This window comes from Fusarium phalaenopsidis (genome assembly GCF_050370095.1).
Source record: "Fusarium phalaenopsidis strain FUZ10S chromosome Unknown contig_32302, whole genome shotgun sequence".
Lineage (NCBI taxonomy): Eukaryota > Fungi > Ascomycota > Sordariomycetes > Hypocreales > Nectriaceae > Fusarium > Fusarium phalaenopsidis.
In genome coordinates this window covers 3,722,746-3,747,796 of record NW_028145405.1, presented here as the reverse complement: position 1 = coordinate 3,747,796, position 25,051 = coordinate 3,722,746, and the positions used below count along the sequence as shown (strand labels likewise).

At 53.4% G+C, this 25,051-nt stretch overlaps 6 protein-coding genes across 6 annotated transcripts; 3 read left to right on the top strand and 3 right to left on the bottom strand.

Moving 5' to 3' along the window:
* Positions 1 to 1,482: 1,482 nt before the first annotated feature.
* LRP88_08531 (cleavage polyadenylation factor subunit RNA14) lies at positions 1,483 to 4,577 on the bottom strand (the record flags this gene model as incomplete). Its single annotated transcript, XM_083245035.1, has 4 exons — positions 1,483 to 2,387; positions 2,437 to 3,445; positions 3,495 to 3,926; positions 3,978 to 4,577. The coding sequence occupies 4 exons, from the start codon at positions 4,575 to 4,577 to the stop codon at positions 1,483 to 1,485; spliced, it is 2,946 nt and encodes a 981-aa protein (XP_083099529.1).
* A 1,080-nt stretch (positions 4,578 to 5,657) lies between these two features.
* LRP88_08530 (nucleosome assembly factor ASF1) lies at positions 5,658 to 6,636 on the top strand (the record flags this gene model as incomplete). Its single annotated transcript, XM_083245034.1, has 4 exons — positions 5,658 to 5,766; positions 5,818 to 5,857; positions 5,911 to 6,219; positions 6,270 to 6,636. 4 exons carry the CDS (start codon positions 5,658 to 5,660, stop codon positions 6,634 to 6,636), a joined length of 825 nt encoding a protein of 274 aa, XP_083099528.1.
* A 2,673-nt stretch (positions 6,637 to 9,309) lies between these two features.
* On the top strand, positions 9,310 to 11,789 carry LRP88_08529 (cora-like Mg2+ transporter protein-domain-containing protein; the record flags this gene model as incomplete). The annotated part of the gene is made up of 4 exons (XM_083245033.1): positions 9,310 to 10,112; positions 10,172 to 10,853; positions 10,907 to 11,362; positions 11,442 to 11,789. The coding sequence occupies 4 exons, from the start codon at positions 9,310 to 9,312 to the stop codon at positions 11,787 to 11,789; spliced, it is 2,289 nt and encodes a 762-aa protein (XP_083099527.1).
* Positions 11,790 to 13,039: 1,250 nt separating this feature from the next.
* LRP88_08528 (uncharacterized protein) lies at positions 13,040 to 15,514 on the bottom strand (the record flags this gene model as incomplete). The annotated part of the gene is made up of 5 exons (XM_083245032.1): positions 13,040 to 13,200; positions 13,251 to 14,844; positions 14,894 to 15,142; positions 15,195 to 15,328; positions 15,394 to 15,514. The coding sequence occupies 5 exons, from the start codon at positions 15,512 to 15,514 to the stop codon at positions 13,040 to 13,042; spliced, it is 2,259 nt and encodes a 752-aa protein (XP_083099526.1).
* A 5,943-nt stretch (positions 15,515 to 21,457) lies between these two features.
* On the bottom strand, positions 21,458 to 21,934 carry LRP88_08527 (uncharacterized protein; the record flags this gene model as incomplete). Its single annotated transcript, XM_083245031.1, has 1 exon — positions 21,458 to 21,934. One exon carries the CDS (start codon positions 21,932 to 21,934, stop codon positions 21,458 to 21,460), a length of 477 nt encoding a protein of 158 aa, XP_083099525.1.
* Positions 21,935 to 22,902: 968 nt separating this feature from the next.
* LRP88_08526 (Redoxin) lies at positions 22,903 to 23,644 on the top strand (the record flags this gene model as incomplete). Its single annotated transcript, XM_083245030.1, has 4 exons — positions 22,903 to 23,216; positions 23,284 to 23,329; positions 23,386 to 23,551; positions 23,616 to 23,644. 4 exons carry the CDS (start codon positions 22,903 to 22,905, stop codon positions 23,642 to 23,644), a joined length of 555 nt encoding a protein of 184 aa, XP_083099524.1.
* Positions 23,645 to 25,051: the final 1,407 nt, after the last annotated feature.

The following is a 25,051-nucleotide window of genomic DNA, read 5'->3' as shown; positions in this document are numbered from 1 at the left end:
TAGGCGAAGGCTATAAGGCAAAGAAGAGGAACTTACCGGCAACGAGAAAGGTGGGATACCTTGCTTGCGCAGACCGCGGTCGTGGAGCGAGAGTTTGTTCTAGCTGATGTGAGGATCACAGCAACCGGCGGGAGAACAGAAGATGTATGAAAGGAAGGAAGCTGTGCTTGCAGAAGCTTGCACAAGTGTTGGAGGTACTTGGCTGAGGACCCAAGCGAAGAGAAGAGGTGTGTGTGAGGGTGAAGGAAGAAGAAGGAAGGGAAGGGAGGAGGGCGGGGAGAGATGGAACATATAGAGAGGGAGGAACGGGGACTGTGACTCACGGTTGCACTCGAGCTTGAGCGAAAGGGAAAGAGAGAGATGAAGATCCTTAGGATGATGAGCAGGATCTGCAGCTCCTGCGAGAGTGAGAGGAGAAGAAGGTGAGGAGGTGCGGTGGAGGGGTGAAGAAGAGGAGAGAAAACTTGTTGGGCAAGCGCTGTAAACTGACCGCGCTTTACCTATTCTCTCAGGCAGAAAAACACCCCCGCAACCAAGGGCAAAGAACACACGGAATGAGAGGGGAATTCAATGCCTCTAACGAGGAAAGGAGCGGACACTGTTGACCGGATGCACCGCGCGTTGTGGCGCTCCACGTAGACAGGTCACGGTTGATTGCGTCTTATCTACCAAACAGATTGATTAAAAACTCTGCACGGAGCATAATTGATGTTCAATTATGGTGCGTATGGTTTTAATTTGGCCCCAGCTTGATCTATTGTCCCAAATTTTGTGAGTTACAGTAGGGGGGACATCACGCTGTCACTTGATGTTGGGCCCGCCACACGTGGTTTGAGGGGCTGGCAAGTCAAACGGATGCAATTGTTGTAAACCAGGTGTCTTGAAAACCAGTTGTTACTGCAATGCGTCCGGCAATAGAAAACAAATCTATGTGGTTATAGGGGAAAGCCGCGGCCATGTGCGTGGTAAGCGTGTTGTGTGACCAATCAATCTCGAGCTGTGGCTATCCGTCATGGTATCAAGCTCCAACCGAGACAGCGGCAACGTCGTTTGCAACACGGATAAATGACAGGCAATAATCATCTGGCCATCAAACGGGGAGACGGCACAGATACAGCACTTGGGCAATCAGAGAAAGCAGATCACACTCATATGCACCAAATCGCTCGATACCTAATCCAACGACTTATATTGATACAATCCTATGTGATTGGTCAAGCTATGAATGAAACGCATCCCAGCCCGCCATCTTCTCGCCGTCTTTGCACCCATCTTCATCTTGGCAAGCAATATCCTCCGTGACAGCCACCGCTTGGGCATGTCGTCGATCCCCCTTCCGAACGCCGAACCCATGCGAGGCAAAAGAAAAACCGACCCGATCCTCCAACGTCATCCAAGTCCCATTTTGCAACCCCAGGCAAATACTCAACAGTAATATTAGCGGCATCATGTTTGCGCATCGCGATCCGGCCTCTATCGACCTTAATATCGGTACCCGTACTGTCCTGGTGGTGGCGCGCCGTATCCACTTGGCGCCTGCTGCCAAGCCGACGACGCACCACCCGCCTCGGGTGGAGGATAGGGATTGGCCTGGTAGCCGCCACCGCTCTCTGGCCGCAAGGGAGAGTTCCGATACCCGCCAGCTGCCGACGACACTCGCCCGTAGGGGCTCAGCGGCCGGTTGCCGTATTCGCCGGAAGACTGCCGCGCGTGAGACGGGTTGTTGTAGCGCTGTTGGCCACCTCCCGTCGCCTTCAACGTGGCAGCGTCGGGCAGGCTGGTGTCCCGGAGAATGTTGACCAACGCTGAGGGGTTGAGGCGCTGCACGTCAAAGCTCTGGGCCGGTGGGAGAATGTTGAGAAGGAAAGTGATGTCTCTGTGGAGTGCCGATGCCTGGTTTCGACGTTGTTGGTCGAGCCGACGGCCAGCCGCACCCTTAAGGGGTGACACTCCCCGAGCAAGTCGTTTGGGGGGGTTCAACTCCTCGTCATCGATACCCAGAGGTCGCTTCGGTGATGCAGTGGCCCGTACGTATTGTGGTCGGGGGCTTTGCTCCTGTCTGGCCGGAAGTGGGCTGTTTCGGAGCGAGATAGGCTGTTCAACAACGGGCACGGCCTGCTTGGGCCGCATCTGCACTGCCTTTGAGATGATGAGAGGGGTCGAGATTGGATTAAACTTGTCAGAAGAAAAGCGAGAAACAAAGTAGTTGAGCTTGGGGTCCTCTGGAAAGAGCTCTGCCATCCGGTCCTCCAGCTTGGAGATCTGAGACAGCTCTCCGTACTGTGACTCGTACTTGTGGAAGTACGCGTAGAGGGGTTTAGCCTTGGCCAAGGTCTCGGGCTTGGAAATAAGCCTGTTAACACAAGTCTCGAATACGACCCGGGCATCTGTCATACGGTCAGTCTTGGTCTTGGTCGCTGGGTATGTACCACCTACTGGTTGTGTCGTCCTTGGAATGGAGATACTTCAAGTACTCTATCATGAAAATCTCATCGTTGGGGAACAAACGAGCACCGCGCTCAAAGATCTTGGCGCCCACGGGGTCCTTGTAGACAACTGATTCAAGCAGTGCGACCGCAACATACACATCGCTCGTAAGTCGTCCCTTTTGGCGCGCGTCCGTAAAGACCTTGCGCAGACCGCCCTCCGACTGGTTGCCTTTTCCTTGAATACGGCGCATAGCTCGAGCAAGGGCAATCCAGACGTACGAGATGGTACGCGACAATAGCAGCGTCTCGCTCGAGTAGGATTTTTGAATGGCGAGGATCCTTTCCTCCATCGGGGACCTCTTAGGCTTTTCGTCATCATCATCGTCGGCGTCGTTCTGCTCGATCGATGCCTGGACGGGATCTTGCGCCGCTGCCTGTTTCAAGGCCATAACCTCCATCTTCTCTCGCTCCTTGACCTTGTCTCCCATCTCATACAAGGTCTCGAGCACATCGTCGTAGGGCTTGCGGACTGCCTTGGCATATTCCGACTTGTCACCCTCCTTGGCTGGGTAGTTGGCCTCGATGTGGTCAGCATGCTTTAGAGCAAGCAAAACACTCTCTGGGTTCGCCCGAATGCCCTCCAGAAGCAGCTCGGTGCCCATCTCCTTGTCGTTCTCGCGCACATTGTTCTGGAAGCACCACTCCGCAGCGTCCACCCAAATCTCCGGCCAGAATCGTGATGCCATCAATGCCTGCTTGTAGCAGTAGAGAACCCTCTGGTTGAAGACCTTGGGCTCGTCAACCTTGAGCACCAGCGGATCCTCCTTTTCCCAAGCAATCCACTTCTTCCACATCTCGATTTGATCCCGGAACTCCTGGTCGCCGTCGAAACCAGGAGCAGGAGGAAGCCTTGGAAGGTTTGTGCGCTTGAGGTGTCGTGTAATGTTATCAAGCGCGATGTTGGCACTCTTGGCTGACATGTATCCTGGTGATCGTTCTTGAATGAATTTGCGACCCTATCGGCCAAGGTTAGTACATTCATCAAGTAGATGAAATGAGACTCACAGTCATCTTGTTCAGTCCCATCTCAAACTGGTCATACTCCTTCCACAGGTTGTTGACAGTGAGCATGGGCACTGAAATAGCGCGCTGATAGACCTTGCGCAGCTGGTCCATCTTTTGCTGATCCTGCCATCCTGTGCCACCAATCTGGCCTGGGCCGTTCTTGACGAACTGGACGTAATCCTGCCAGATGTTGCCTGAATCCCGATCCACACCGATGTTGTCGATAACAAACTCGTAGGATTGTGTGATGGTCCTTCGAGCTTGCCCAGACGCATCGTTGTTTAGGTCGTTGCGCCGACGGATGTAGTTGAGGTAGACGGTCCACAGCTTGACATTGGGGACGGTCATGAGGCATCTTCCAAAGAGCTGCTCAGCGTCGACAAAGTTATCGAGTCCAAGCTCCATCTCGATCCATTCGACCCAGATATCAGCCTTCAAAAGGGTCAGCCGCTGCACCGTATAGAGTCTGGATTGTCAACTTACAGCTTGCGGGAATATTTCTAGAAATCGGTTGTAAGTAGTTCGAGCCTGGTCCAGTCTGCTGGAGCGTCTGTGGTCGGCAATCAGATTAAGCCACGCATCCATATCTCCACGGGGATCCTGCTTGACACGAGCTTCGAGCAGGGCAACTGGATCGAGACCACCAAAGGCTGGAGTCACATTGGATGAGGCAGCAGGAGAAGGAACGGCGGCAGGGGCTGGGATATTGGTTTGGTGAGACGCAGTAGAAGGCTCCGGCTGGTTTTGAGATGGAACAGATTCCACCTTGGGAGCATCAGAAGCTGGTTCCTCATCCTCGTCATCGTCAGATGCCTCCACTATGAAACCACCGGACATCTTTGGTTTGGAAGGCTGACGTTGAGCCGTGGCGGAAGCAGCTTTTTCAGGAACCTGGACGGGAGTGCTAATCGTGACCGACTCTGGATCATATTCTCCTCCATCTTCTGTACCATTATCCGCTGCATCACCAGAGACAAGGGAGTCTTGAGCAAAGTTATCAACTTGTTCCTCGCTATGCTGAACTTGATCACCCTGGGGAGCCCCAACATCCTCTCCGCCCCATGAAGCACCTTCGGCAGCCATATTGTAAGGTTCAAGAATAGCACCGGAGGGAAAGATCGGGGTCGCGACTCGAGCGCCGGCTACGAGCGCGTCGTCGATGGGCAGGGCGCTGCTCCAAGGCCACAGGGGCTAGCGTGAAGGGCTCCTACTCGCGATCTGGCAGTCGGCGACGAAAAGGCAAAAACTGGATGTACGTCTTTCGGTAGAGGGGTCGCGTTTGCGTCGATCGTAGAAGCGCGACGGAACCGATTGAAGGGGGTAAAGCCCCTGATGCGGTGGTTGAAGATGTGGTGAGACTTGTCGCGAACAAGGGCAAGCTCAGAGACGAGCCAACTGGCCCCGATTGAGCAAAAGCTAGACTCGGCGATAAGGAGAGGAAAACCTAAAAGCGGCAGAATAAGCGCCACGTATAGTAAGCAAAGACGGTCGAAAGTCGTGTCGTGGCTCAGGCTAAAGCGCAGATGTTGGAGGAGAGCCTGCAATGTCCGAAAGCTTCAACAAAGAACGAAGAGCCTTGAGCAAGTTGAGACGGCAGAAACCGAAAGCGGCCTAGTGGGCTCTGGGCGGTGACAGAGCCGCAAGCAGGCAGCTCTGCATGTGGGGCCTGAGGATCAAGAGTGCAAGCAGTCGCAATAGAAGATATCACATGACATCTCAGCTGACTCGTAATTTCCCTTGATGCTTCCAGTCTGGTTAGGTTCGCGTCCATGGCCCATGCAACCCCTCTACGCGGGGTGCGACCCGAAAACGCGTCCGCTCATGCCCATGCCCATTGTTCTTGCCTTGCCTGCCCTGGCTTTTTCCTCGACCACCCATCGCCCATCGCAACCACTTTCGATCCGCTCTTGTTTTCTTTGCTCTTTCAAACCAAACCACTAGCTCGCCGCTCTATATCGTCCAACACTATCCACGCTATCTCCCCCCTTTTTCTCCATCTATTTTTTGCTGCGCTTCTTGTCATACGCTTTATCAAGAGTAGACTCTCTCATACACCATCACCGTCCTCTACAGCCTTCCATTGCCTCTCGCATTGCGCATACTTCGATTTCGCTTTGCCACCCATCGCAAACACCCATCAGTCTCTCCTCCTCTCTCGCCACCATGTCTGTCGTGTCGCTCCTGGGCGTCAAGGTGAACAACAACCCTGCCAAGTTCACCGACAAGTACGAGTTTGAGATCACATTCGAGTGCCTCGAGCAGCTCGAGAAGGGTTCGTTTGACCTCTACCTTGTGCAAAATCCGCGTCGCTAATTCAGAACAGATCTCGAGTGGAAGCTCACCTACGTCGGATCTGCCACCTCGTAAGTTAGAGCTTCTTTGTTCTCATCACACCGCTTCTTCTAACGCCCCGCAGCGATCAATGGGACCAAGAACTCGACTCCCTCCTCGTCGGCCCCATCCCCGTCGGCGTTAACAAGTTCATTTTCGAGGCCGACGCCCCCAACACCTCACGCATCCCCGAGACCGACATCCTTGGCGTTACTGTCATCCTCCTGACCTGCGCCTACGATGGACGAGAATTTGTTCGAGTTGGCTACTATGTCAACAATGAATACGACTCGGAGGAGCTAAACGCGGAACCTCCAGCCAAGCCCATCATCGAGCGGGTGAGGCGAAACGTTTTGGCAGAGAAGCCCCGAGTGACTCGCTTTGCCATCAAGTGGTTAGTCGAATAAGTTGTGCATCAAAAATGCCCGAAGCTAACGTGACCAGGGATTCTGAGGCTTCTGCTCCTGCCGAGTTCCCACCCGAGCAACCTGAGGCCGATCTTGTCGCTGACGGCGACGAATACGGTGCAGAGGAGGCCGCAGAGGAGGCCGCCGAGGCTGAGGCTGCGGCCAAGGCCAAGAACGGAGAGGACTCCGAGATGGCTGGTGTGGAGAATGAGACAGAGACCGCCCAGGAAGAGGACGAGATGTCTGAAGACGGCAGTGTCGACATCGAGGGCGAGAGTGAGGATGAGCTCGAAGAGGAGGAGGCCGAGGGTGAAGGTGAGGGACAGGGTGACGACGCCATGGAAGTTGACGGCGCCGAGAAGCCCGCAGCGCCGGCGGCCAAGCCTGTCACTGTGGCGTCCTAGGGACAGCCTGCAATGGTTGGTTCGCTGTTGGCTACGTCGGCATTTGTCGAGACATGCACCTGATTTGGACTTTGACGGTGATGGATATTATCATATCGGGTTGGAGGATGTTGATTGTCTAATAGAGTTACGAGGACACGAAGGGAATGATATCAGGGGAACAATGGTTTGGAGGCTTGGAGCTAGGCGGAAAACACGTTAGGTCTGTCGGGTGAGGGACTCTAGACATCAGAGTTTCGATACGACGTGCATAGAATCCTGTTAAACTTGCAGAGAGACCGAGACATGCAGCTGTCAGTTGTGCTGATGCCATCATGTCAAGGTCACACGGACGATTTGAATGCAGGGCGGAAGGTGTCAAAGCAGAGCCAGCCGAAGTCGGCACGTGGAAGGATGCATCCGAGGTGAGGCTCAAGGTGCTAGGACGGGCGTATCACTAGGCCGGTACGTAAGAGGATTTGCTGAAGCACAAGCGCCCACGAGTAGAAGTTGGCCCAGACCAGTCTATCTGCCTCTGAAACGACAATCTCTTGACGCTCAATGGCAAGCGGAGTAATCAAACCCCCGCGATATGGCGCCCCCTTCACTTTGAACCTCCCCACGGTTCGCCCGGCTCCTTGAGAGGTGTTGGCGAACCATGATGACGTACCCGGGTCGCAAAGCTATCTAGGCAGGCAGCTTCGCTTCGGTGGAATTATCAAGCAACCTTCAATGCCGATCGAAAGCCCATCCATCACGTGCGTAACCATGGCTGCATCTCATCTTCCCAAGCGGGTCAAGAAGTAATCAAAACACACCACACCGTCACACAGGCCTTAGTTTACCCTCTTCTAAGGGCTGCTACCGAGGTATAATAAGGAGAGTAAAATAATACATAAAACTTACCCAAAGTATTAATTCTATTAGAGTATTATTTTTAAAAGGAGTTAGATAGCCTTTAGGGCCTCCTCTGTACTCTCCTGACTCTGTCAGCCAGCCGCTGAAGTACACCGGCGGGCAGCACTATATCACCCTCTCCTTGCCGTGGCGCTCTCAGGAAGAGGAGCTCAAAATCTAATCGTAATGGTCCTCCGGGCACATTGTCAACCGTGTCCGTGTTGAGCCCTCGGCTGATGGTGATGACCTGAGAACGGCTGGGCTCCAGGCTTGCTGTATCGCCCTGCGCAGCTTGCCACGTTTCGATGATGATGTCCTCAGAGCTCAAGTCCAACTTGACGAGGAGGACGATATTGACTTGATGATCCGATGCGCTGAACTACCACTTCATGCCGCTTCTCAGGCTCTCCAGGGACTGAGAATGACCTGCTTCGATGACGAGCGTCGGTCAACAAGGACTTGGGCGACTTATTTGACCACCGCTTGAGTCTCCCTCGCCTGCATCTCCATTTGGATGGCCTCGCCACGTCGTGGCGCCCATCAGACACCACTCGAAACCCACTCCCGCCTTATCAACAGCGGCGTAAATGTATCCGAACAGGGGCTTGTGTAGGAGCTCGTGGGTTAATGTCGGAATAGTCACGATGAGTATCTGGCGCTCAGAATAGTATCGTTTGAGGCGGAACTTGCGCCTCCGACGTTCTCGCTCATTGTCGATGTCGATATAGTCTTGCTGGGAGACATCTGCGACGAGAATGGCTGGTTAGTTACCAGGGTAGGTATCTACAAATCAGACAGATAGCAACATGCTTTGCACCACAAGGGCATCTCGGGTACCACCAGCATAGATCTCTTCAAACAACCTTGATACAGTGGTGAACTGGATCGTGATGGCAGATTCGTCAGATGCCATGATGCAAGGGTTGGTCTTGACGGAAAGCTGGTAGTAAAGGACATCATTTGCTCATGCTCTCCTAAGGGTAATTATCAAAATATTCAAAGTTTATTATATGATATTTAAAAACTTATTTCTTTTTTAGTAATGTTGTCATTACTACTAACTAAATTTAGGCATAAGAAAGGTGGAATACTGAGAGGAGTTAGAGACTCTTTGTCGTCCTCATCTCTTGTTTTTTCTCTGACCTGTGTGCTACTGTAGTTTCGGTGATATTATCAAGCAACTTTCTACGCCTATCAAATGCCGACGCAACCAACAACCAACAAGAGCTCATCTGTGCAACCATCACGGCCGCGGAAGAAGCGTCATACCGTCTTCAGCCGTCATGAGCCGAGCCGAAGCGACGAGATCGACCAACGCCCTTCGGGTACAGCCTCAACCTTCTTCTCCCCCCTCAAAGTCCTACGAATCCTCTTCAGCACTCCCACTTTCCCGCCTGAGTCAAGCTCAAACCTCCTACAGCCCTGTTACAGACAAGCGTCTGTCCTGTTGTGCTGCCCCCCCACGTGCGACAAGGTGTCGGCGTGTTCGGTTGCCTTGTCGCGCTAGAAGCAGCTTAATCGTGCATCCTCTCGCCCTACTGCGCAGAAGGATTTCGTTTGCCCTTCTGCATTAGCCATGGAGGTTGACCGAGCTGGGCTCAGCCGCAGATCCGTCGGGGTCCTCCGAAGCATCGTGCTGCCCAACCTGAGATGAAGGGGGGGGATGAGGAGGAGTAGAAATAGGGCTCTACTCTCCCGCCCATATCGACGGGTTCCAACATCTTCATAGCCCTGTTCAGTCCAAGTTGAATATGGGCATTCATCCATAATCTTTAGCCAAGTGACGTTTATGTGTCAATGACCACAGCAACACCAACACAGCCAACTCCACAAGCTCTAGACGACTTCGTCAGGGCAGCCGACCTCTTCCATGACCAATATGTCCGCACTCTCCGCGGCCTTCAGGACAGCCTCGCCCCTCGCCGGCGTGAGACCGTCGAGGGAGCCTTCACGCCGCCCCTGAGAGCAGATAGCGGTCCCATCTTTGCAACTGACTCTGCCCGTCTGTCTCCCCTGCACCGTCGCCCTCGAGCCTCTACTTTCGAGAGCACGAGAGAGCGGCCGTCCTTCACTGCTGAGTCTCGCCCCTTTACGAGCTCTCCAAGTGGCAGCCATCGCGCCGTCTACACGCAGGATGACGATGTCAACTTCATCCCGCTGCTAGACTCGACTGGCGCCGCAACCACACGTGAGGTCGAGGACTATGCGCTCAACGTAGTCCGGAGTCCCCTCAAACAGATGCACCTGTCCGACGACGTGCTTCTGCGCTATCTTCGCGACACAGACTTCGCGCCAGAAATGGCCTCTCTCCTCGACGAGGCCATCAAGCGCCGAGCCGATATCAACCTGTCTGCGCCCTTTCGTGACTTTGCCGCTTATGAGCGCGAGTGTTACAATCAGTGTACCTTTGAAGTCTACGAAGTCTGTAGGAACCTCGAGATGAAGAAGTTGAGCGCAGACAGCGATTCCGAGGACCCGTCCGACGTCAAGGACAATTGTACTGAGCAGGAGGAGAGTCCGACTGATGGTGTCGATGCGCCAACTGTGTGGGACACTATTCGAGATGTCAACATGAATAGTGAGTCTGTTGGCCGTATCACGTACGTATCCATCCCATGTATACTTGAGCATGAGGCAGAGAGACTGACACGAATGGCAGCATCGTCCAGGAGCCAACGCCTCTCGCTCTAGCCGCTCTTCACGTTGCCATGTCCTCACACTTCGACATGTCTGAGCTGCTGAAGTACCTCCTTACTGATCAGCCAAACCCTGGCCGCACTCATGCGTTCATGAACCGCGCCTACGAACGGCCCCCTTCCCCAGCTGCATCCAGCTCACCCTTTATCTCTCCCTCTTCACCAATGTCTTTACCTGTGGAACTACCGCCAACCCCTCGGACCACGGCCAATCTTCGTCAGCGCTCTTTCTTCTTCGCCTTCAAGTACTACACCGTCGTCAGCCCAAAGCTGGAGCCTGCTCCCTGGCAGCGCTTCGACAAGCGTCCTTTCGACAAGCGAAGCGGCGACCACATTGACATTGCCGAGTGTGGTGCCGTGCTGGCCCTCTCTCTTGGGGGCGAGTCCACCAGGGCGCCCCCTTGGCGCTCACGCCGGGAGCGTACGAGAGAGGGTGTCTTGTTTGAGACCTTTGGGCCGTGGCATCTGCTTGCTATCCAGAGCTTCCCAGACAATTCGCACACTGTTAGAGGTGAAGAGTATCAGCGCAAAAAGTATATCAACGGACCGTCCGCGTTCCTAGACCTCCTCATTTCAGAATATCGAGACGCCAGAACGCGCAACCAGTTCCTTCACGAGAGGGTCACCAAGCTCATTACTCCTCCTGTAATTTCCCTTCCCCTATCTACTCAGTTGGTTCGACTAACAGGAAGTGACAGACCGAGTTCATGTTTGACCCCAAGCTACGTGACAAGCTCCTCTTTGAGGATAAGCACTTCACTTACATTCGACGCTACTTTTGGGCGTACAACACCCTGGCCGTGGTTAATAACAGCATCAGGGCCATGATGGACGCCTACTATGAGACCTTTACTGACAGCTTCTGGGCTGGCACCCACGCGACTCTGTGGCCACATCCGTCACCAGAGACTGCTGATGCTGCCGCCTATCGTGAGCACATGGCCAACTTGCGCCGTGAGCTTGACAAGGTTGTCCAGGAACTTGGTGAGGTGCTCAAGCAGAACGCCCGCACCCGCAAGGAGATTGAAAACCTTAGGGATCAACTCTTCAGCGGAAGCTCCATCAAGGAGAGTCGGAGGGCCATCGAGCAGGGAGACAATATCCGCATCCTTACCATGATTAGCATGATCTTTCTGCCCCTGACCTTTGTCACGGTAAGTCCCTATCCGAAACATTTGCATTAAACTCTACCGTCTCGTCAGTGTTGCAAAGACCCTCACTAACACCTTCCAGTCCGTCTTTGGCATGACAGTTTTCACCATCCCCGCAACAGACTGGCGCTTCGCCCTCACCATGATCTTAGTCTGCGTCCCATTCATGTTACTCATAACCCTCCTCCAGACCCGCTCATTCGGCCTCCTCCTTCGCAAGCTCGCCGTCATCGGTGCTGTACCCGCCCGTCTCCTGCGCCGCAAGACCCGTGACACGGACATCCCGGACAGCCGCTCCGTTGCTCGGTTGAGACGCAGCAGCGGCACGTGGCCGTGGCTGCGGACCGGCGGTGGGAGGTTGACGTGGCCCTGGGGCGGGGAACCCCCTAGGGATGAGGTGAACGACATGGAGAGGGGAGAGCGTGTTTGATATGATATGATATTGTTTGCTATGATGTCTTTTGTGCAACGTTATACTTTCTTTGGTTCGATAACAGATTGTGATAACACTTTTCATTATCTAAGGTTTGGTTTTGTACTTGGTATTGTAACGATTATGACGGTCACGGTTATGATTTATGAGATCAGAGAGAGATTGATTAGAGCTAGAGAGATACCTCCTGTCGCTATCACACATGTATAGTTACCAAGAATGTACTTGTATCTACATCCCTTCCCAGCTCCTTCACTCTCCTTTCAGACTTGACCCTCGCCAATCTGCCAGCAATTAAACTCCAGGCGGCTCTGCCGTCTTACATCCGGGGCGTGATTGATTCTTGAGGCCTACCTCAACCTCCAGCGAATCACGTTCCAGAAGAGCCCGTAAGCAGAGCTCATCTCTGACCCGGCCTGCCAACTCATCTAGCCCGGCATGGCAGGTAGTCGGTACACGTTCTCATTGGCACGGCCGCTACCCGGGGACGTGGACGTGGCAAGCAGGTGAAACAAACATTGGTACCATTCACAAGCCTCCATCGCGACGAGTTTGGCAGTCCATGTCTCACTCGGCCCGGTCACTTCACCTCACTTCACTTCACAACAGTCATTGTGGAACTTGGCATAACTAGCATCATATTGACATATACACATACATAGATTAACAAAGCTAGCACAGCTGGGACATGTACAGTATCGCAGACATTGAAATCCTTCCTTCATTACGAGCATGACTCCAGACTAGGTCCCAACTATCCGTCCGTCTGAGCCATCACTCCTCGTGTCCCAACGGAACAGTTCGCCCCGTGGACAAACTACCAGCATGCATACATAGGTAATCAAGGCGCCGCATACAAACTCCCACTGCGGACCAGCCGAAGCAGAATACCGCCGTCCAAGAAACAAGCAAGGAAGCAAGCAAGCGTTCGGTATATAAAAGAAGCAAACCCCCAGCGCACCCATCAATCAATCACAAAGAGCACATGAAACAGACGCTCATGTCGAGAAGAAAAACTGACAAATGAAAACAGCACAAAAGAAACAATGGTAACAATCCTCCCAGCCAGTCAGCGTACTGACCAAAGGTAGTAGTAGTAGTAGTAGTAGGTAAAGAGAACAGAATATTCCGTGGTATCAGTGTCCATAACGCCAAGCCCCTCCGTTTGATGTGGTCGTAGTACATGGATCAATATGCGTCGAGATGGATGTTCGGCTGAGAGTCGTGTGTGTGTTGTCATAGATCGTCTACCAGCCCTTCTTTCGAGCGAAGCGCTTGTTGAGCAGAGCCAGCACCTTTGGCACGTTGAACTGGACGTATTCAAGGTCCAGGTCGTCCTGGTTGTCCTTTTGCATCTCAAGCAGGTCATCCAGCTTGAGGTCCAGTTCGAGCAAACCCCTGTTGCGGCCTATACTTGGATTAGCACGTTGCTCAGCTCCGAATTACCAAGAAACTTACCCTTGTAATGCAAGGAAATAACAAAGGTTCCCGGCAAGGGACTTGTAAAGTTGAAGTAGATGTTGGCCCGTCTGTTGTCGGGAACATTGCTCTTCTGAATGACACCCTCCTTCTCGAGTTGTTGATGAGTGAACTTGTAAGGACCAAGGACCTGCTGCTTCTGTTGCTTTCTCTTTGTGCCCTCACTCTGCGATCGCACATTATGCAGGTAGCTCTTGTAGGTCTCGAGCTGTCCGTTCAGGTAGACGTTGTGGTCTCGGATTGTCTTGTACACCTCCTGCAGCTTCGCCGTCTCGGTAAGCACACCCTCCTTGAGAGAGCCCAGGTGTTGAAGCTCCTGCTCAACCTCATCTCGAAGGAGTCCAAACTGATCGCTCTTGTCGATGACGCGCAGTTCTTGAAGCTGAGACAACAGCTCCATAGCCCGAATACCCTTTCGAACCATCACAGCATCATTGCGGCTCGTTGCGGCCGCGTCTGCGATGCGCTCGAGTCGTAGCGGACGACGGGCCACGCTGCTCGTGGAAGGAATCGATCGCATAACCTGCACAAAGATGGACTTGGCTTCCATAAAATACACTTCCTCCTGCGTGATATCCAGGGCTGCTGTCAGGTCATCGATGGCCGTCTCCCATCTGCTGAACAGAGGGAGGTTGATGACCCTGTTCTCCTTGCGCGGCACTTGGGCTGGTGATGTTCCCAGCTCGGACATGATGATGGCGAGATGCGAGCTTTCGTCTTTGCACAGTTCGGTGTGGTGCTTGTCGATCAATCCGTGCATGGCGTACACTTCGTTGAGAGTAATCTCGAGCTCGAGGTCCTTCTTAGACAGCGCAACGTAATTATCCATCTCGAGACTCTCGTAAAAGTCCTGGACTTCGCAAAGATCGAGCATGAACTTGTTGATCCTGTCCTTGTTCTGATGGATAAACGGCTGAAGCTTGGCCATGTACGGCTCCTTGGCGTAGGATGGCTTGTTTGCGAGGTTCTGGAGCATCTTGGCGATGTAGGTCAGGGTTCGTCGCGGTCGCTCGGCCGGGGTTCCATCGATGAGCATGTACGATTTCGGCGTGACGATGGCTGGGTTGATGAAGCGCAGGAAGAAGAATCCGCCGATCAGAGTGCAAATAACCTGGTCGTTAGCATCTGGGTATTTGCGCTTGGTCAAACTCCTGATCTGCTTGCAGATCCATCGAATGCCATATGGCGCCTCCTCAAGCCCCTCAATGATGGTGGTCAAGAAGCCATTAGCAATCTCGGTCAGCATCGTCAGACGGGGCTCGATGATAGCCTGGACCTGAGGGTTCTCTGCAGCTTGCTCGCCCGTAATTCCCTTGGGAAGATGAGGGGGGAGTTGGCCGGTATCCTCCTCGATCTGCTCAATCATGCGCTCATACACCTTGAGCGGGTTAATTTCCAGGTCCAGGTCTCTCAGCTCGATCAAGCCATTGATTCTATCAGCAAGCACGGACTTGAGGAAACTCTGACCGGGTCCTCTTCGAGTATATGTGGTCATCATTCGGGAAACGGGGGTATTGGCGCGGAGGAGGGAGGAGTAGTCGGGTGTGTTGTCGAATTGGTATGTCAAGACAGACTAGAAAACAGGTGAGCTTTGAAAGATTCATGTGGCTGACAAGACGTACCTGGAACATAGTGAGAAGGAGATGCTCTTCGCGGCTTTCGTACTGGTTTCCGTAGATGGTAAACATGACCGTCTGCAGCAGAGAGTCGATCTCCGCCATAGAGACCAGCCTACACAGGTGGGCAATGTGCCTGGGCTCGGATTGCAGAAGAAACAAGAGGTTGCCGTATTTTTGTGTCTTGTCGTCGTTGGGAAAGACACCTTGCTGCATCTCGAGAGCATCCTCGAGATGGCTCGCGACTTCATTTTGCTACAGATAGCGTTAGAATCAACTCACTTCATCGAGACCATTCTAGCCATACCTCTTCCAAAGCCATACGGTTCTGGATAAGTAGCGCAATTCGGGAATCAAGATATCGCACATCCTTCTCAAGAACGAAGTTCTTCTTGGACTGAGATGAGATCTTGGACTTGAGATCACGAAGTGCTTTTTGCGCTGCAGAGAAGGTGGTTAATCATTTACTCTTAATCTCGAGATTATTCAATGCATATAATGCTCACCTTTAGCGAGGTCATCCTCAATCTGAAGGTCTCCTTCGTTGGCCGAGATGGACATGTACAGGGCCGACATGGAGTAGCGCTTGGATTGGCGCGCAGAGCGCGAACCGTCGTAGGAAGACATGGTGTTCTGGCGTGATATAGGTTGGAACGACGACGAGGAGGCAGTAGAGGCTCGGGAAGGGGTCTGCAACATGACGGACATGGTGTTGTTGATGGCGAGCAACGGCTGGGGAGAGCGATCAGGCTCACGGGCCTCTTGACCTCATACAGCGCCTGATGGCGGCAGCGATGTTGAGCTCAGGCGTCTCAACGGCCAAGGCAGTTGGAAAGGCGACGGTCGAGGTCGATGTCTCGGTTGCGGCGAGCCGAAATGAGAAACGCGGAGAACGGTAAAAGGGTGTTGTCGAGCGATGCGAAGTAGATGGTGTCGTGTCTGAACGGACTTGGGTGCGATGAAGCGAAAATAGTTGCAAATGCGAGAGAAGCAATAGTCGAGCGATTTTCGTGTATACAGTACTCGAGCAAAGTGGCAGGCGTCGATTTCAAGCTAATGATGATGGATCAGGCGCAACTAGGATGCGGTCGACACGAGACGAGGGCGAAGCAGGCAGACAGGGCCAGAGCAAAGGACCAAGTAGGGGCGATAGCAACAGGCGACAGCGACTCAATCGAGCGGCTCTGCGTGTCGCTCAGCGGACGTCGAGGACCCGAGTTCTCACAAGGAGCGCAGGAGGCGATCGAGGAGGATGGAAGCGCAAAAAGGACGACAAGCGACGGCGGGCAGATGGTGATAACGAAAGTGGAGGTGGCAGCGGTGGAGGTGGTGTTGGTGCTGGTGGTAGCAGTAGTGGTAGTGGTGGTGCTGGTGGTGGTGGTAGAAAAGGGTAAGGGGGGGCCGTGATGGAATTGTACAGGCGAGGCGCGAGAGGTACCTGAGCAAGGCAGGTACTTGGCGCGCGGCGGCTCAGGTCACGGACTGCAAGGTACCTAGGCTGGGCTGAGGAGTATTATCGGGCAGATTTATGCACGGCTGAGACGCGGATTTCAGGAGGGAGAGACGGCGCGTGGGACGGTCGGTGGAGAGCGGGCGTCCAAAGCTGCAGGGTCATGCGGGTTTGTGTGTGTGGGGAGCAAGGAAGGATGGATGGAATCGAGAGAGAGCGAAACGAGAAGGGTGACCAAGGACGTACGACAGACGGTGGTCTAAAGGACGATGGAGGGTGACAGAAGGAAACGATCGACGCTTGGAAGAAGCAGAAGAAGAAGCACGAGCATGAAGCAGAGCAAGGCCAAGGGTGACAACAAGAAGAGAGCAAAGAAAGCAGGAGTCAGGGGCAACACTAAGAGGGAGGGAGGGATGAATCGATACGGATGGGAATGGATGTGATGGATGCTCTCAGGTTGCAGGTTGGGGTGACGGACGGACACTGAGGAGAGCAAAAAAGGTACAGAATCGGTACCTGATGATGTCCCCGAGGTGGTGGTGGTGGTGGGAATGCAAGAGCGTGGCCAGGCCAGATGTTTAGGCTGCAGAGGCGGTCGATCCAATAGACTGGAGGCTTCCATTCAGCTTCGAGGTAGCTCCAGGTACTTAGGTTTGGGAAAGCATTTGAGACCCTTTGAGCGTTGCAGCTAGCTCCAACTGCCCTGTAACCATAACCATCCGCTACGACAATCACTAGACGGCCAGAGACGGGCATGGACAACGCCAGCGCCCATTCTCGCTCCGCAGTCACTCGGGTTACAACAACAGACATCAGCCAAGAGTCGCTCACGGCAACAGGGATGCCGGGGTTGAATAAGGGACAAGGACAAAGACGGCCAAGACTGTCCTAGGTGCCCCCGGCTGGGATCAGGGGCAGAGGCGAAACCTACTGTACCTGCCCGTCCATGGACCTGAGGAAGGTGGAGTCTGTCCAGAGGCACCGCACGTTAGAACGGGCGGGCTCTCGCAGCGGGAACCCACAGGGCGGAGAGTCCCCTAGACGGCCCATCACCTAGCCCAACCTAACGTTTGAAGCAACATCCATAGCATAGCATTGCATCGACTACGACCATCAGTCAATGCCTTTGACATCTTTCGAAACAATTCCTCGCTTCCGGTTCCCGATCCGAGACCTTTTCTGTTTATAAAAATCAAAAGAATGGTCTCTCGTTTATTCGCCCCGCGGCTGGAAATCGCCTCTCAATCTCCCTCCCGGGTGGAACGGAGGCGTCAACGGCGGGGAGGGAGTTCTTCCACTCTTTGGTCTCAATGTGTCCGGCTCGGGTAGTACAAAACAGCCTCTGACAGAATGAAGAGTGGTTGAAGGATGAACAAGCGGAATTGATCGTCCTCTGACCGCCAGAGCCTTGGGGGTCGATCACGACGATGATCTCTGTTGAGACTTCCGTTCCGAGTTTCTCAAGACCAAGGACAAGGGGGAGAAAACTTTGAACGGAGGTTCTCTTCCCGGACGCGGAACACGGTCGTCTTCATGGCCCGTTCGTCTCTCTTTCACACACATTCACGTCTGGGCCTCGAAAGCTGCGGCCTTCTTGATGCCCGAGCTGAGGGGACTGACAGAAACGAATAAGAAATAGTCTGCCAGGCATGGCAACGGCTTTTCACTATTGTTCCAGGCACATAACAGAGGATGTCTGGGACGACGCAGGGGGAGGGGCCCATCGACAGCAACTGGAGGGTCGCCGCAGGACCTCACTGGTGGACGGGCTGCAGACCCAAAACAGCTCTTTTGTCTTTTGTGCCTGGGAGAAACGGACACTTGAGGGGCAACGGAGAGGGAGGGGGGGAGAAAGAGGGGGGGGGAAGCCGAGATCCTTGTCCACCGAAGCCAGGGGCAGATTGGACCGTCGCCAGTTTTTTTCTCGCCCAGGCACAGGCACAGGGCACATGGCTCCAGTATTAAAGTGCCTGCTTCCGTGCTTATGCACGTTACGGGTCGCTGTGGATGCCCGGGTGCGTGGGATGATGGAGGGGCTGGAGCCGGCCCAGACGCGTGAAAGGGTGCCTGTCCTGTCCGGAGGAGGGGGTATTTCGTGACGGATGGTTTGTTGCTGGTGGTGACGGCGAGATCTGACTGCGATTGAGGACGAGTATCGTCGTCGTCAACCGCCGCGCATGCGCAATTCTCTCTGCCTCGTCCTCTTGCAATTTCACCGCAGAGATTGCTCCCGTCATGGCCAATCTCTTGTGCTATAGGCCCGTCTGACCGCTGTGACCGAGTGAGGTCATAATGCGGGTAGCGAGCTCACGGTCTTGAAAATCAGATCAGCTCCATCCATCAAAAACTCCCCAGCATCCACTTCCATTATTACGGTACGGTGCATTACTTCAGGCCATTATCGAGAAAATTTCTTCCAGGTCACAAAGTGATCTTCCTTCCGTGGGCCTGCCCTGTTCCATGGACAGTCCAAGCTCCCGTCTTCTGCGCCGCAATTTGACTAGGTAGAGAGACACCTTGTTTCCATGTCCGGGCTGTCAGTCAACCCATTCCAGGCGCCAACAGCACCTTATTAACCTTGGTACATTACCTAGGTGCAATCCCCTTGCTGCATGTCTCGCATCATCCATCATCACTCTCTGTGTCTTTCCCTCTAGGATCCCATGTCCCCCTGTTCCGTGCTGTGCCCTCTTGGCAGGCCATCGTCCCCCCCGGCCTGCCATGCGGCCTCCCCTTGCCATGTATGTGCCCGGGTTCCCAGGCTCCCTGTCGTGCGGGCGGCGATTCCAGTTGCGAAGAGGGCCTTGTCGATCGGCCAAGTGGGCAAAACCGACACCATCAAGGAGCGATGCAACCGAGCCCTGAAGATCAACTCGGGGTCGTTGTTGAAGATAAGCATCAACAATTTCAGATGCCCGTTTCAAGGCTCAAAGACCCTATGCCCAGCGAGCGGTCGTTGGTGACATTCACACGTAAAGTCTCCGCTAGAAGAGCATATCCCATCATCCATCCATACCAAGATGCAACACAAACCCCCACATTCTCGTCTCAAGCCTCGTCGCGTTGCCCAGGTCCTGCCAAAGCCCAGTTCGTCCACCAGGGAGACGGGTCAAGCCACTTTCGCATCCATCCATACATCACAGGCTAGTGTCCATCACCACCTCGGCGCACGACCAGGCTTGTCAAAAGGCCATGTGCCACTCGGCCACTCTCCATCCAGAGATCAACGTCTTTCTTCAACTGATCGTGATCGTTTTGCCTAGACCCGGCGTGGTTACGCTGCACTTTTGAGGTGGCTAGTCCAATCCAGGACCTAGACGACGCCAACTCTTGACTGGCCTCGAGATGGCTTGGGTTGCTTGGATAACTGGGCGTCGGATTGTGCCAATCAACAAGTCATGGCTCAGAGACGGCTTCGTGCCACACAACCATTACAGACAATGGACGTCACCGGCCTGATATATCACGTCCACTCTCGTTTAATTAGGAGAGCCTACAACCCCGTCTCCACCGCCAACGGGAGGATGAGGAGACTCGACAGCAACTTGTTGTCAAGTTGCAGTGCAGTACACGACAAGACAAGACGCCTCGCATGGATTCAGCTCGCTGCTCAGCCTGTCGGATCTAGAGCCCGATGGAAAAAGAAAGCAGATGTCAAAGCGGGTGTTGAACTAGCAGTCCTAGTCCCAACGCCCAGATGCACAACGAGATGGCGTCCATGAGAACCTCCTTGTGCATCAAGGAGAAGCAAGCCTAGGTCCCTTATCCTTATCTCTTGACATACGCAACTAGGTAGTATTTCCTCGTCGGCATATTAGCCTCCGTCGTCGACGAGAATGTTCCGCGTGAGTCGTCATTTCCAACCCACCTCAGCGCTTGTCACTTCTGGCTTCACCCGCATTCGAGCCCGGGATGCTAATCCCGCCTGCGTATGTGAGTCGAGTCCACTTCCCACGTGCCGGCGGCTTTTTGCGCTTGCGCTCTCTCCCTCTTTCTTTGGTTGACGTCTAACAAAACCGTCCAACTGCCGTGCATGCGTTGCGTTGCGTTGCGCGTGCGTGACTCGATATTGTCTGACCTATGGGAGAATTGCGTCCGAGTCTGCGGCGCAACCTTGTCGGGATACATGTCAGTTCTCGACCGGCGACTGTGCAACACGCGATATCCGACTGCAGGGAGGCGCCTTGCACATCCAGTCGACTGAACTGAGGCGAGCGTGATTGTCTTGTCTTGTTCCTGATGTTCTTAGCCCGCCCAACATTAGGTTTCCCCATTACTTCCAGGTTCTGCCCCTGCCAACCCCAACATCTGGGGTTCCGGACGAGCCGTTTAAGTCAACATCTACAAGTACAGGTTTCTGAAACGAAGACCGTTGAACGCACCCGGTCCATCACGGCCGGCTCATCCGACGCAGTGTGGTGCACCCGGTAGATGTAGCCTGCCACCCTTGCCCTCGGTTGATTCCGGTGCCAGGTTCTAAACCTGCTTGAATGATCAACTCCTCCGTGTCAAGTCGGGGCTGAGCCTCAGAGGTTGACGTATCGATGCTACTCAGTCTCCCATGTTCACCGTCAACCCCTTGCGACAGGCCAGGGGTTGCTCGGCCAATAGCTTGACTACCTTGTTTCTATAGCTGATCTCAGCGTCGCTGAAACTAGCATGTGAAACTATAGCACATGGTGCGATATACGCTTTGCTTCTGTATTTAGATGCTTAGCATACCTGCTACTAATAGAACGTGTTTCGTCACCTCTAGATCATTATGCTGCGTTCCATGCTTCTTGCCGAGATGATCAGGTCAGTTGCACGGGGAGTTGTCATGCCAGGTGGGAAAAGACTCTTGACGAGTATCATGTTCAGCGCATCTCTCTAGGTATTGCCTCCATCGCATGATGTGTACACATGTGCAGATCTCATTCCCTCAAGTCCCCAGACAACCCTCACTTCTGCCCAGTCCGCGGCGCAACCAACGTAGATGTCCCGACGTGGATGGTCTCTCCAACACCCGCTTCCGCGCGGCCACGCTCGTGAAACACGCCCGATTCGTCAATGTACCAGTCCTTGGGCTTCCTGTCTATGAGCATGCCCCGGGTTCCCAGCGCCTCAATCACGCGTGTCACCTATTCAATCGAGTCTTGAGGTGGGAGGTCTGAGCCATCGGGGACGCTCCCAGGGGCGTAGATGGCGGATGGATCAGGAGTTGGGATCGAACTGATAATGTCGGGAAGGTGCTGTTCGGCGTCCTTCTTCCAGATGAAGCCGACGGGTGCATCGGTGGCCAGGTGAGTGTGGCGCCCCAGGTTGGCGTATCGAGTGACGCTGAGCCTGAATTTGCTGGAGCCTGGCCAGCGATGGGTCTCGTAGAGGATACCTGCGAGTGAAGAATCCTCGGAGGTCTGGATGAAGATGGCGCTTCTGATTTCTTCATCCGGTCGAGGGCTAATTCCATCGTCACATGTGCCTCCTTCGTCTGCGGGAACACCAACAGTGAAGTCGACGATACGCACAACGTAGATATGCTCGAGCCAAGGCGGTTCCGTTGCGAAGAAACCCCGTAAGCGTCCCCAGGCCACATAGTCCACCTTATCAGCAGCCATAGTCGATACTGAACGAGTGCTTCGGGGAGAGGATCGGAGTGGCTGCTTGGTGATTAGGATGGGGAGTTGGTGCCTCGGCAATGAGGGAGTGACATGAACTCGTTTCTTGCGCCGTAGCGGTAGCGTAGGCACAGTTTATGTCGCGAAGTATTCTCGGCTTGGAGGATGAAGTTGTGGGCGAAAGGCAGAGAAGGTGGAAGGGAAGTGTTGCTCGTTAGGTGAGTTGTTTGTGTGAAGGCAGAGAGTTGTCGGGGGCAGGAGCATACGCCAGCGCATTATCTCTATTGAGGGCTATTGAGGGTTATTGACAAGCGTGTGAATGAGCCGAATTAGGTGAATTTGGGCGTTTGCTTTCACAACAGGCAAACGGATATAGCTCTAGATTGTTCTGCCTGGTGGGCATTGTATCGGCAGGTGCCAACACACGGCAGTCCCATTCGATGAGAAACTGTCTATCAAAAGATCAGAAAGACTCGCTTCATTCATTGAGTAGATTGAATTTCATTCTATACAGACTATAATCGTCTTATTACTTCGAGAGTGCCTCTAACAACGGGTTCAAGAAGGTGCTTCCCCAGTTCACTCGCAACTCACTTCCCGATGCAAAGAGAACAAGTATATCGTGACAACCAAGTCAACGCTAGGCAGAGCATGCTCCCGATAGTGAAAATAAGTACAGGTTATAAATCAGCTTAATCTTCTAAACTACTTACCTACTCTCAACAAAAACATGCAAGAGCCAGCAGTGAGACAAGAACCTTGAAGGGTGAGGTTGGAGTACGTATCTCTTAGCGTGGTGGATCGTGAACCCAAACCCGTGATGTCATTGGACTTGCCCTGGCTGTCCCAAGCTCCCCAAGCTTCTCAACGACAACCTCCCCGCAAACAACCCCCAGACACGATTGGCAACCCGACACCCTCCAGGAACCTCGCGTATCCCCAGAGCAGCTTCAATTGACCCTCGCAAAATGGCCTTCCGAGCTTCTTTCCGCCGCGCCGCCCTCGCCAGGCCCGCCACTGTCGCACGCAGCTTCCACTCGACCCCTCGAGCTATGGTCCGTGTCGGACAGGAGATCCCCGACCTCGACGTCCTGGTCGAGGACTCGCCCGGTAACAAGGTCAACCTCGCCGAGGAGTTCAAGTCGGGCAACGGTTATATCGTCGGTGTCCCCGCCGCCTTCTCCGGCACCTGCTCCAGCAAACATGTGCCCTCGTACATGAACCACCCCAAGCTCAAGGAAGCCGGTCAGGTCTTTGTTGTGTCTGTCAACGACCCCTTCGTGTGAGTTTCCTGGCTCAAATTATCTTTTCGGCCTCGTTGCGCGCCCGATGCTGACTTCATCCCGCAGTATGAAGGCCTGGAGCGAGCAGCTGGATCCCGCCAAGCAGACCGGAGTGAGTAAATGAATATTGCCACGGGCATGTGTTTTTTGAGTTAACTCATTCCACAGATCCGTTTCCTCGGTGACCCTACTGGAGAGTTCACCAAGGCTCTGGATCTCGGCTTTGATGCGTACGCCATTTTCGGTGGTATGCGAGGCAAGCGCTATGCTCTCAAGGTTGAGGACGGCAAGGTCAAGGAGGCGCATGTCGAGCCTGACAACACTGGAAGCAGTGGTAAGTCATTATTATGTGATATCGGCTCCGTTCCGGCTCCGCGGCTAACATCGTTACCACCCAGTGTCCATGGCCGAGCAGGTGCTGGGTTAGGTACAGGATATGATACCAGTGCAAACCTCCATCTCCAGTGCCGTCTGTATGGCATATATATAACTGCAGATAGAATCCGTCCAGTGAATTGGAAATTGATGCAGGATACTTCTTTGACCTTACTTCCACTCCCATTCGCCAGTCCACCATATGGATCCGAGCTCCAGTTACTCACAAAACTCCTTGACAAGGTCGAGTCTGGGTTTTCATTATGACGTTTGTGATCTCTCATTCACTCGTAACTATTGTCTCTTTGCTTTCCTCGGTGAGTGACTCGAGTTGTTGGGGTCCGATTAATGACGGCACGAATGACATCTTCATTGCAGAGCAAAGTTCGTGGATCCGATGAGGCCAGATTTCTCAGACAGTTACCTTGATTTTGACATTTGATGCCGGGAATACCTTCCAATTTGGTCCATTTTGGGGTGCGTTGTATTGTTCAGCCAAGTCCACCAGTACCAGTGAAGGGCACTCTAAGTGTATGCCGTGGATAAGAGTGGCGGAAAGTATATGGCCCGGACGGGTCTATGATAGCACCTCGAGCTTATCATGCGTGTTGTGTTTGAATTCATTGGCCCACGCTGACTCTTGCTAGACAATAAAGCACCAACTCTGGTCAAGCTTTGAGTACACAACACCTAAGTTGGGATTGAGTTTGCTCAGTGAACGTCATTTGGCGACAGCGGCCAGTGATAGAGTGCTTCCAGGTTATTTTGTTTTGTCTAATTGGTGGCTGTATCGCATTTGCGGTGAGGGTATTTTGATGTGATGGTTGAGTTAAAGACAACTGACTCCTAAGCACTGATGTAAGTGAACACACCCCCTATGGCACTAGACACTGGACCGAATCTCCGCAGAGGAGATACTTTAACTCTACGTCTTTGCATGCCAAAAGTGACAGAATTACTACAACTAGCTACTCTGAACAAGAGTATGAGGACCAGTGTTCGTGATGTCGTTGTCTACCCTATATCTCTGCCGAAATGAGAGTTTCAACCACATCCAGCTCCCTCGCCCAAACCGGAATGCACAACTCTGTCATTGGTTTATACATTTTATACAGAAGTCAATTCGCCACTAACTGAAGCCATTGGTCGATCATTTGAGACTTTTTTCAGTGAAGCCAACCGAGTTTGGGATGAAAAACACTCGAGTCTTACGATAGCCGTGGAGTTACATCCACGTCAAGACAAGAAATTACCTCTCAACAAGCAACTCACCAACCTCCTCTTCAGTTGCAATTTGACAAGTGGCGAGACATTACAGTGATTAATCATAATGGTATTACGAGCTGGTGACATGTCACAGGGGCTCAATTGAAGTCTCAAGGCAGAGTGATATTACAGTCACAGCATCAATAAAAGCCCGTCATCAATATCACACAGAAACACCGCGTCGCGCCTCGGC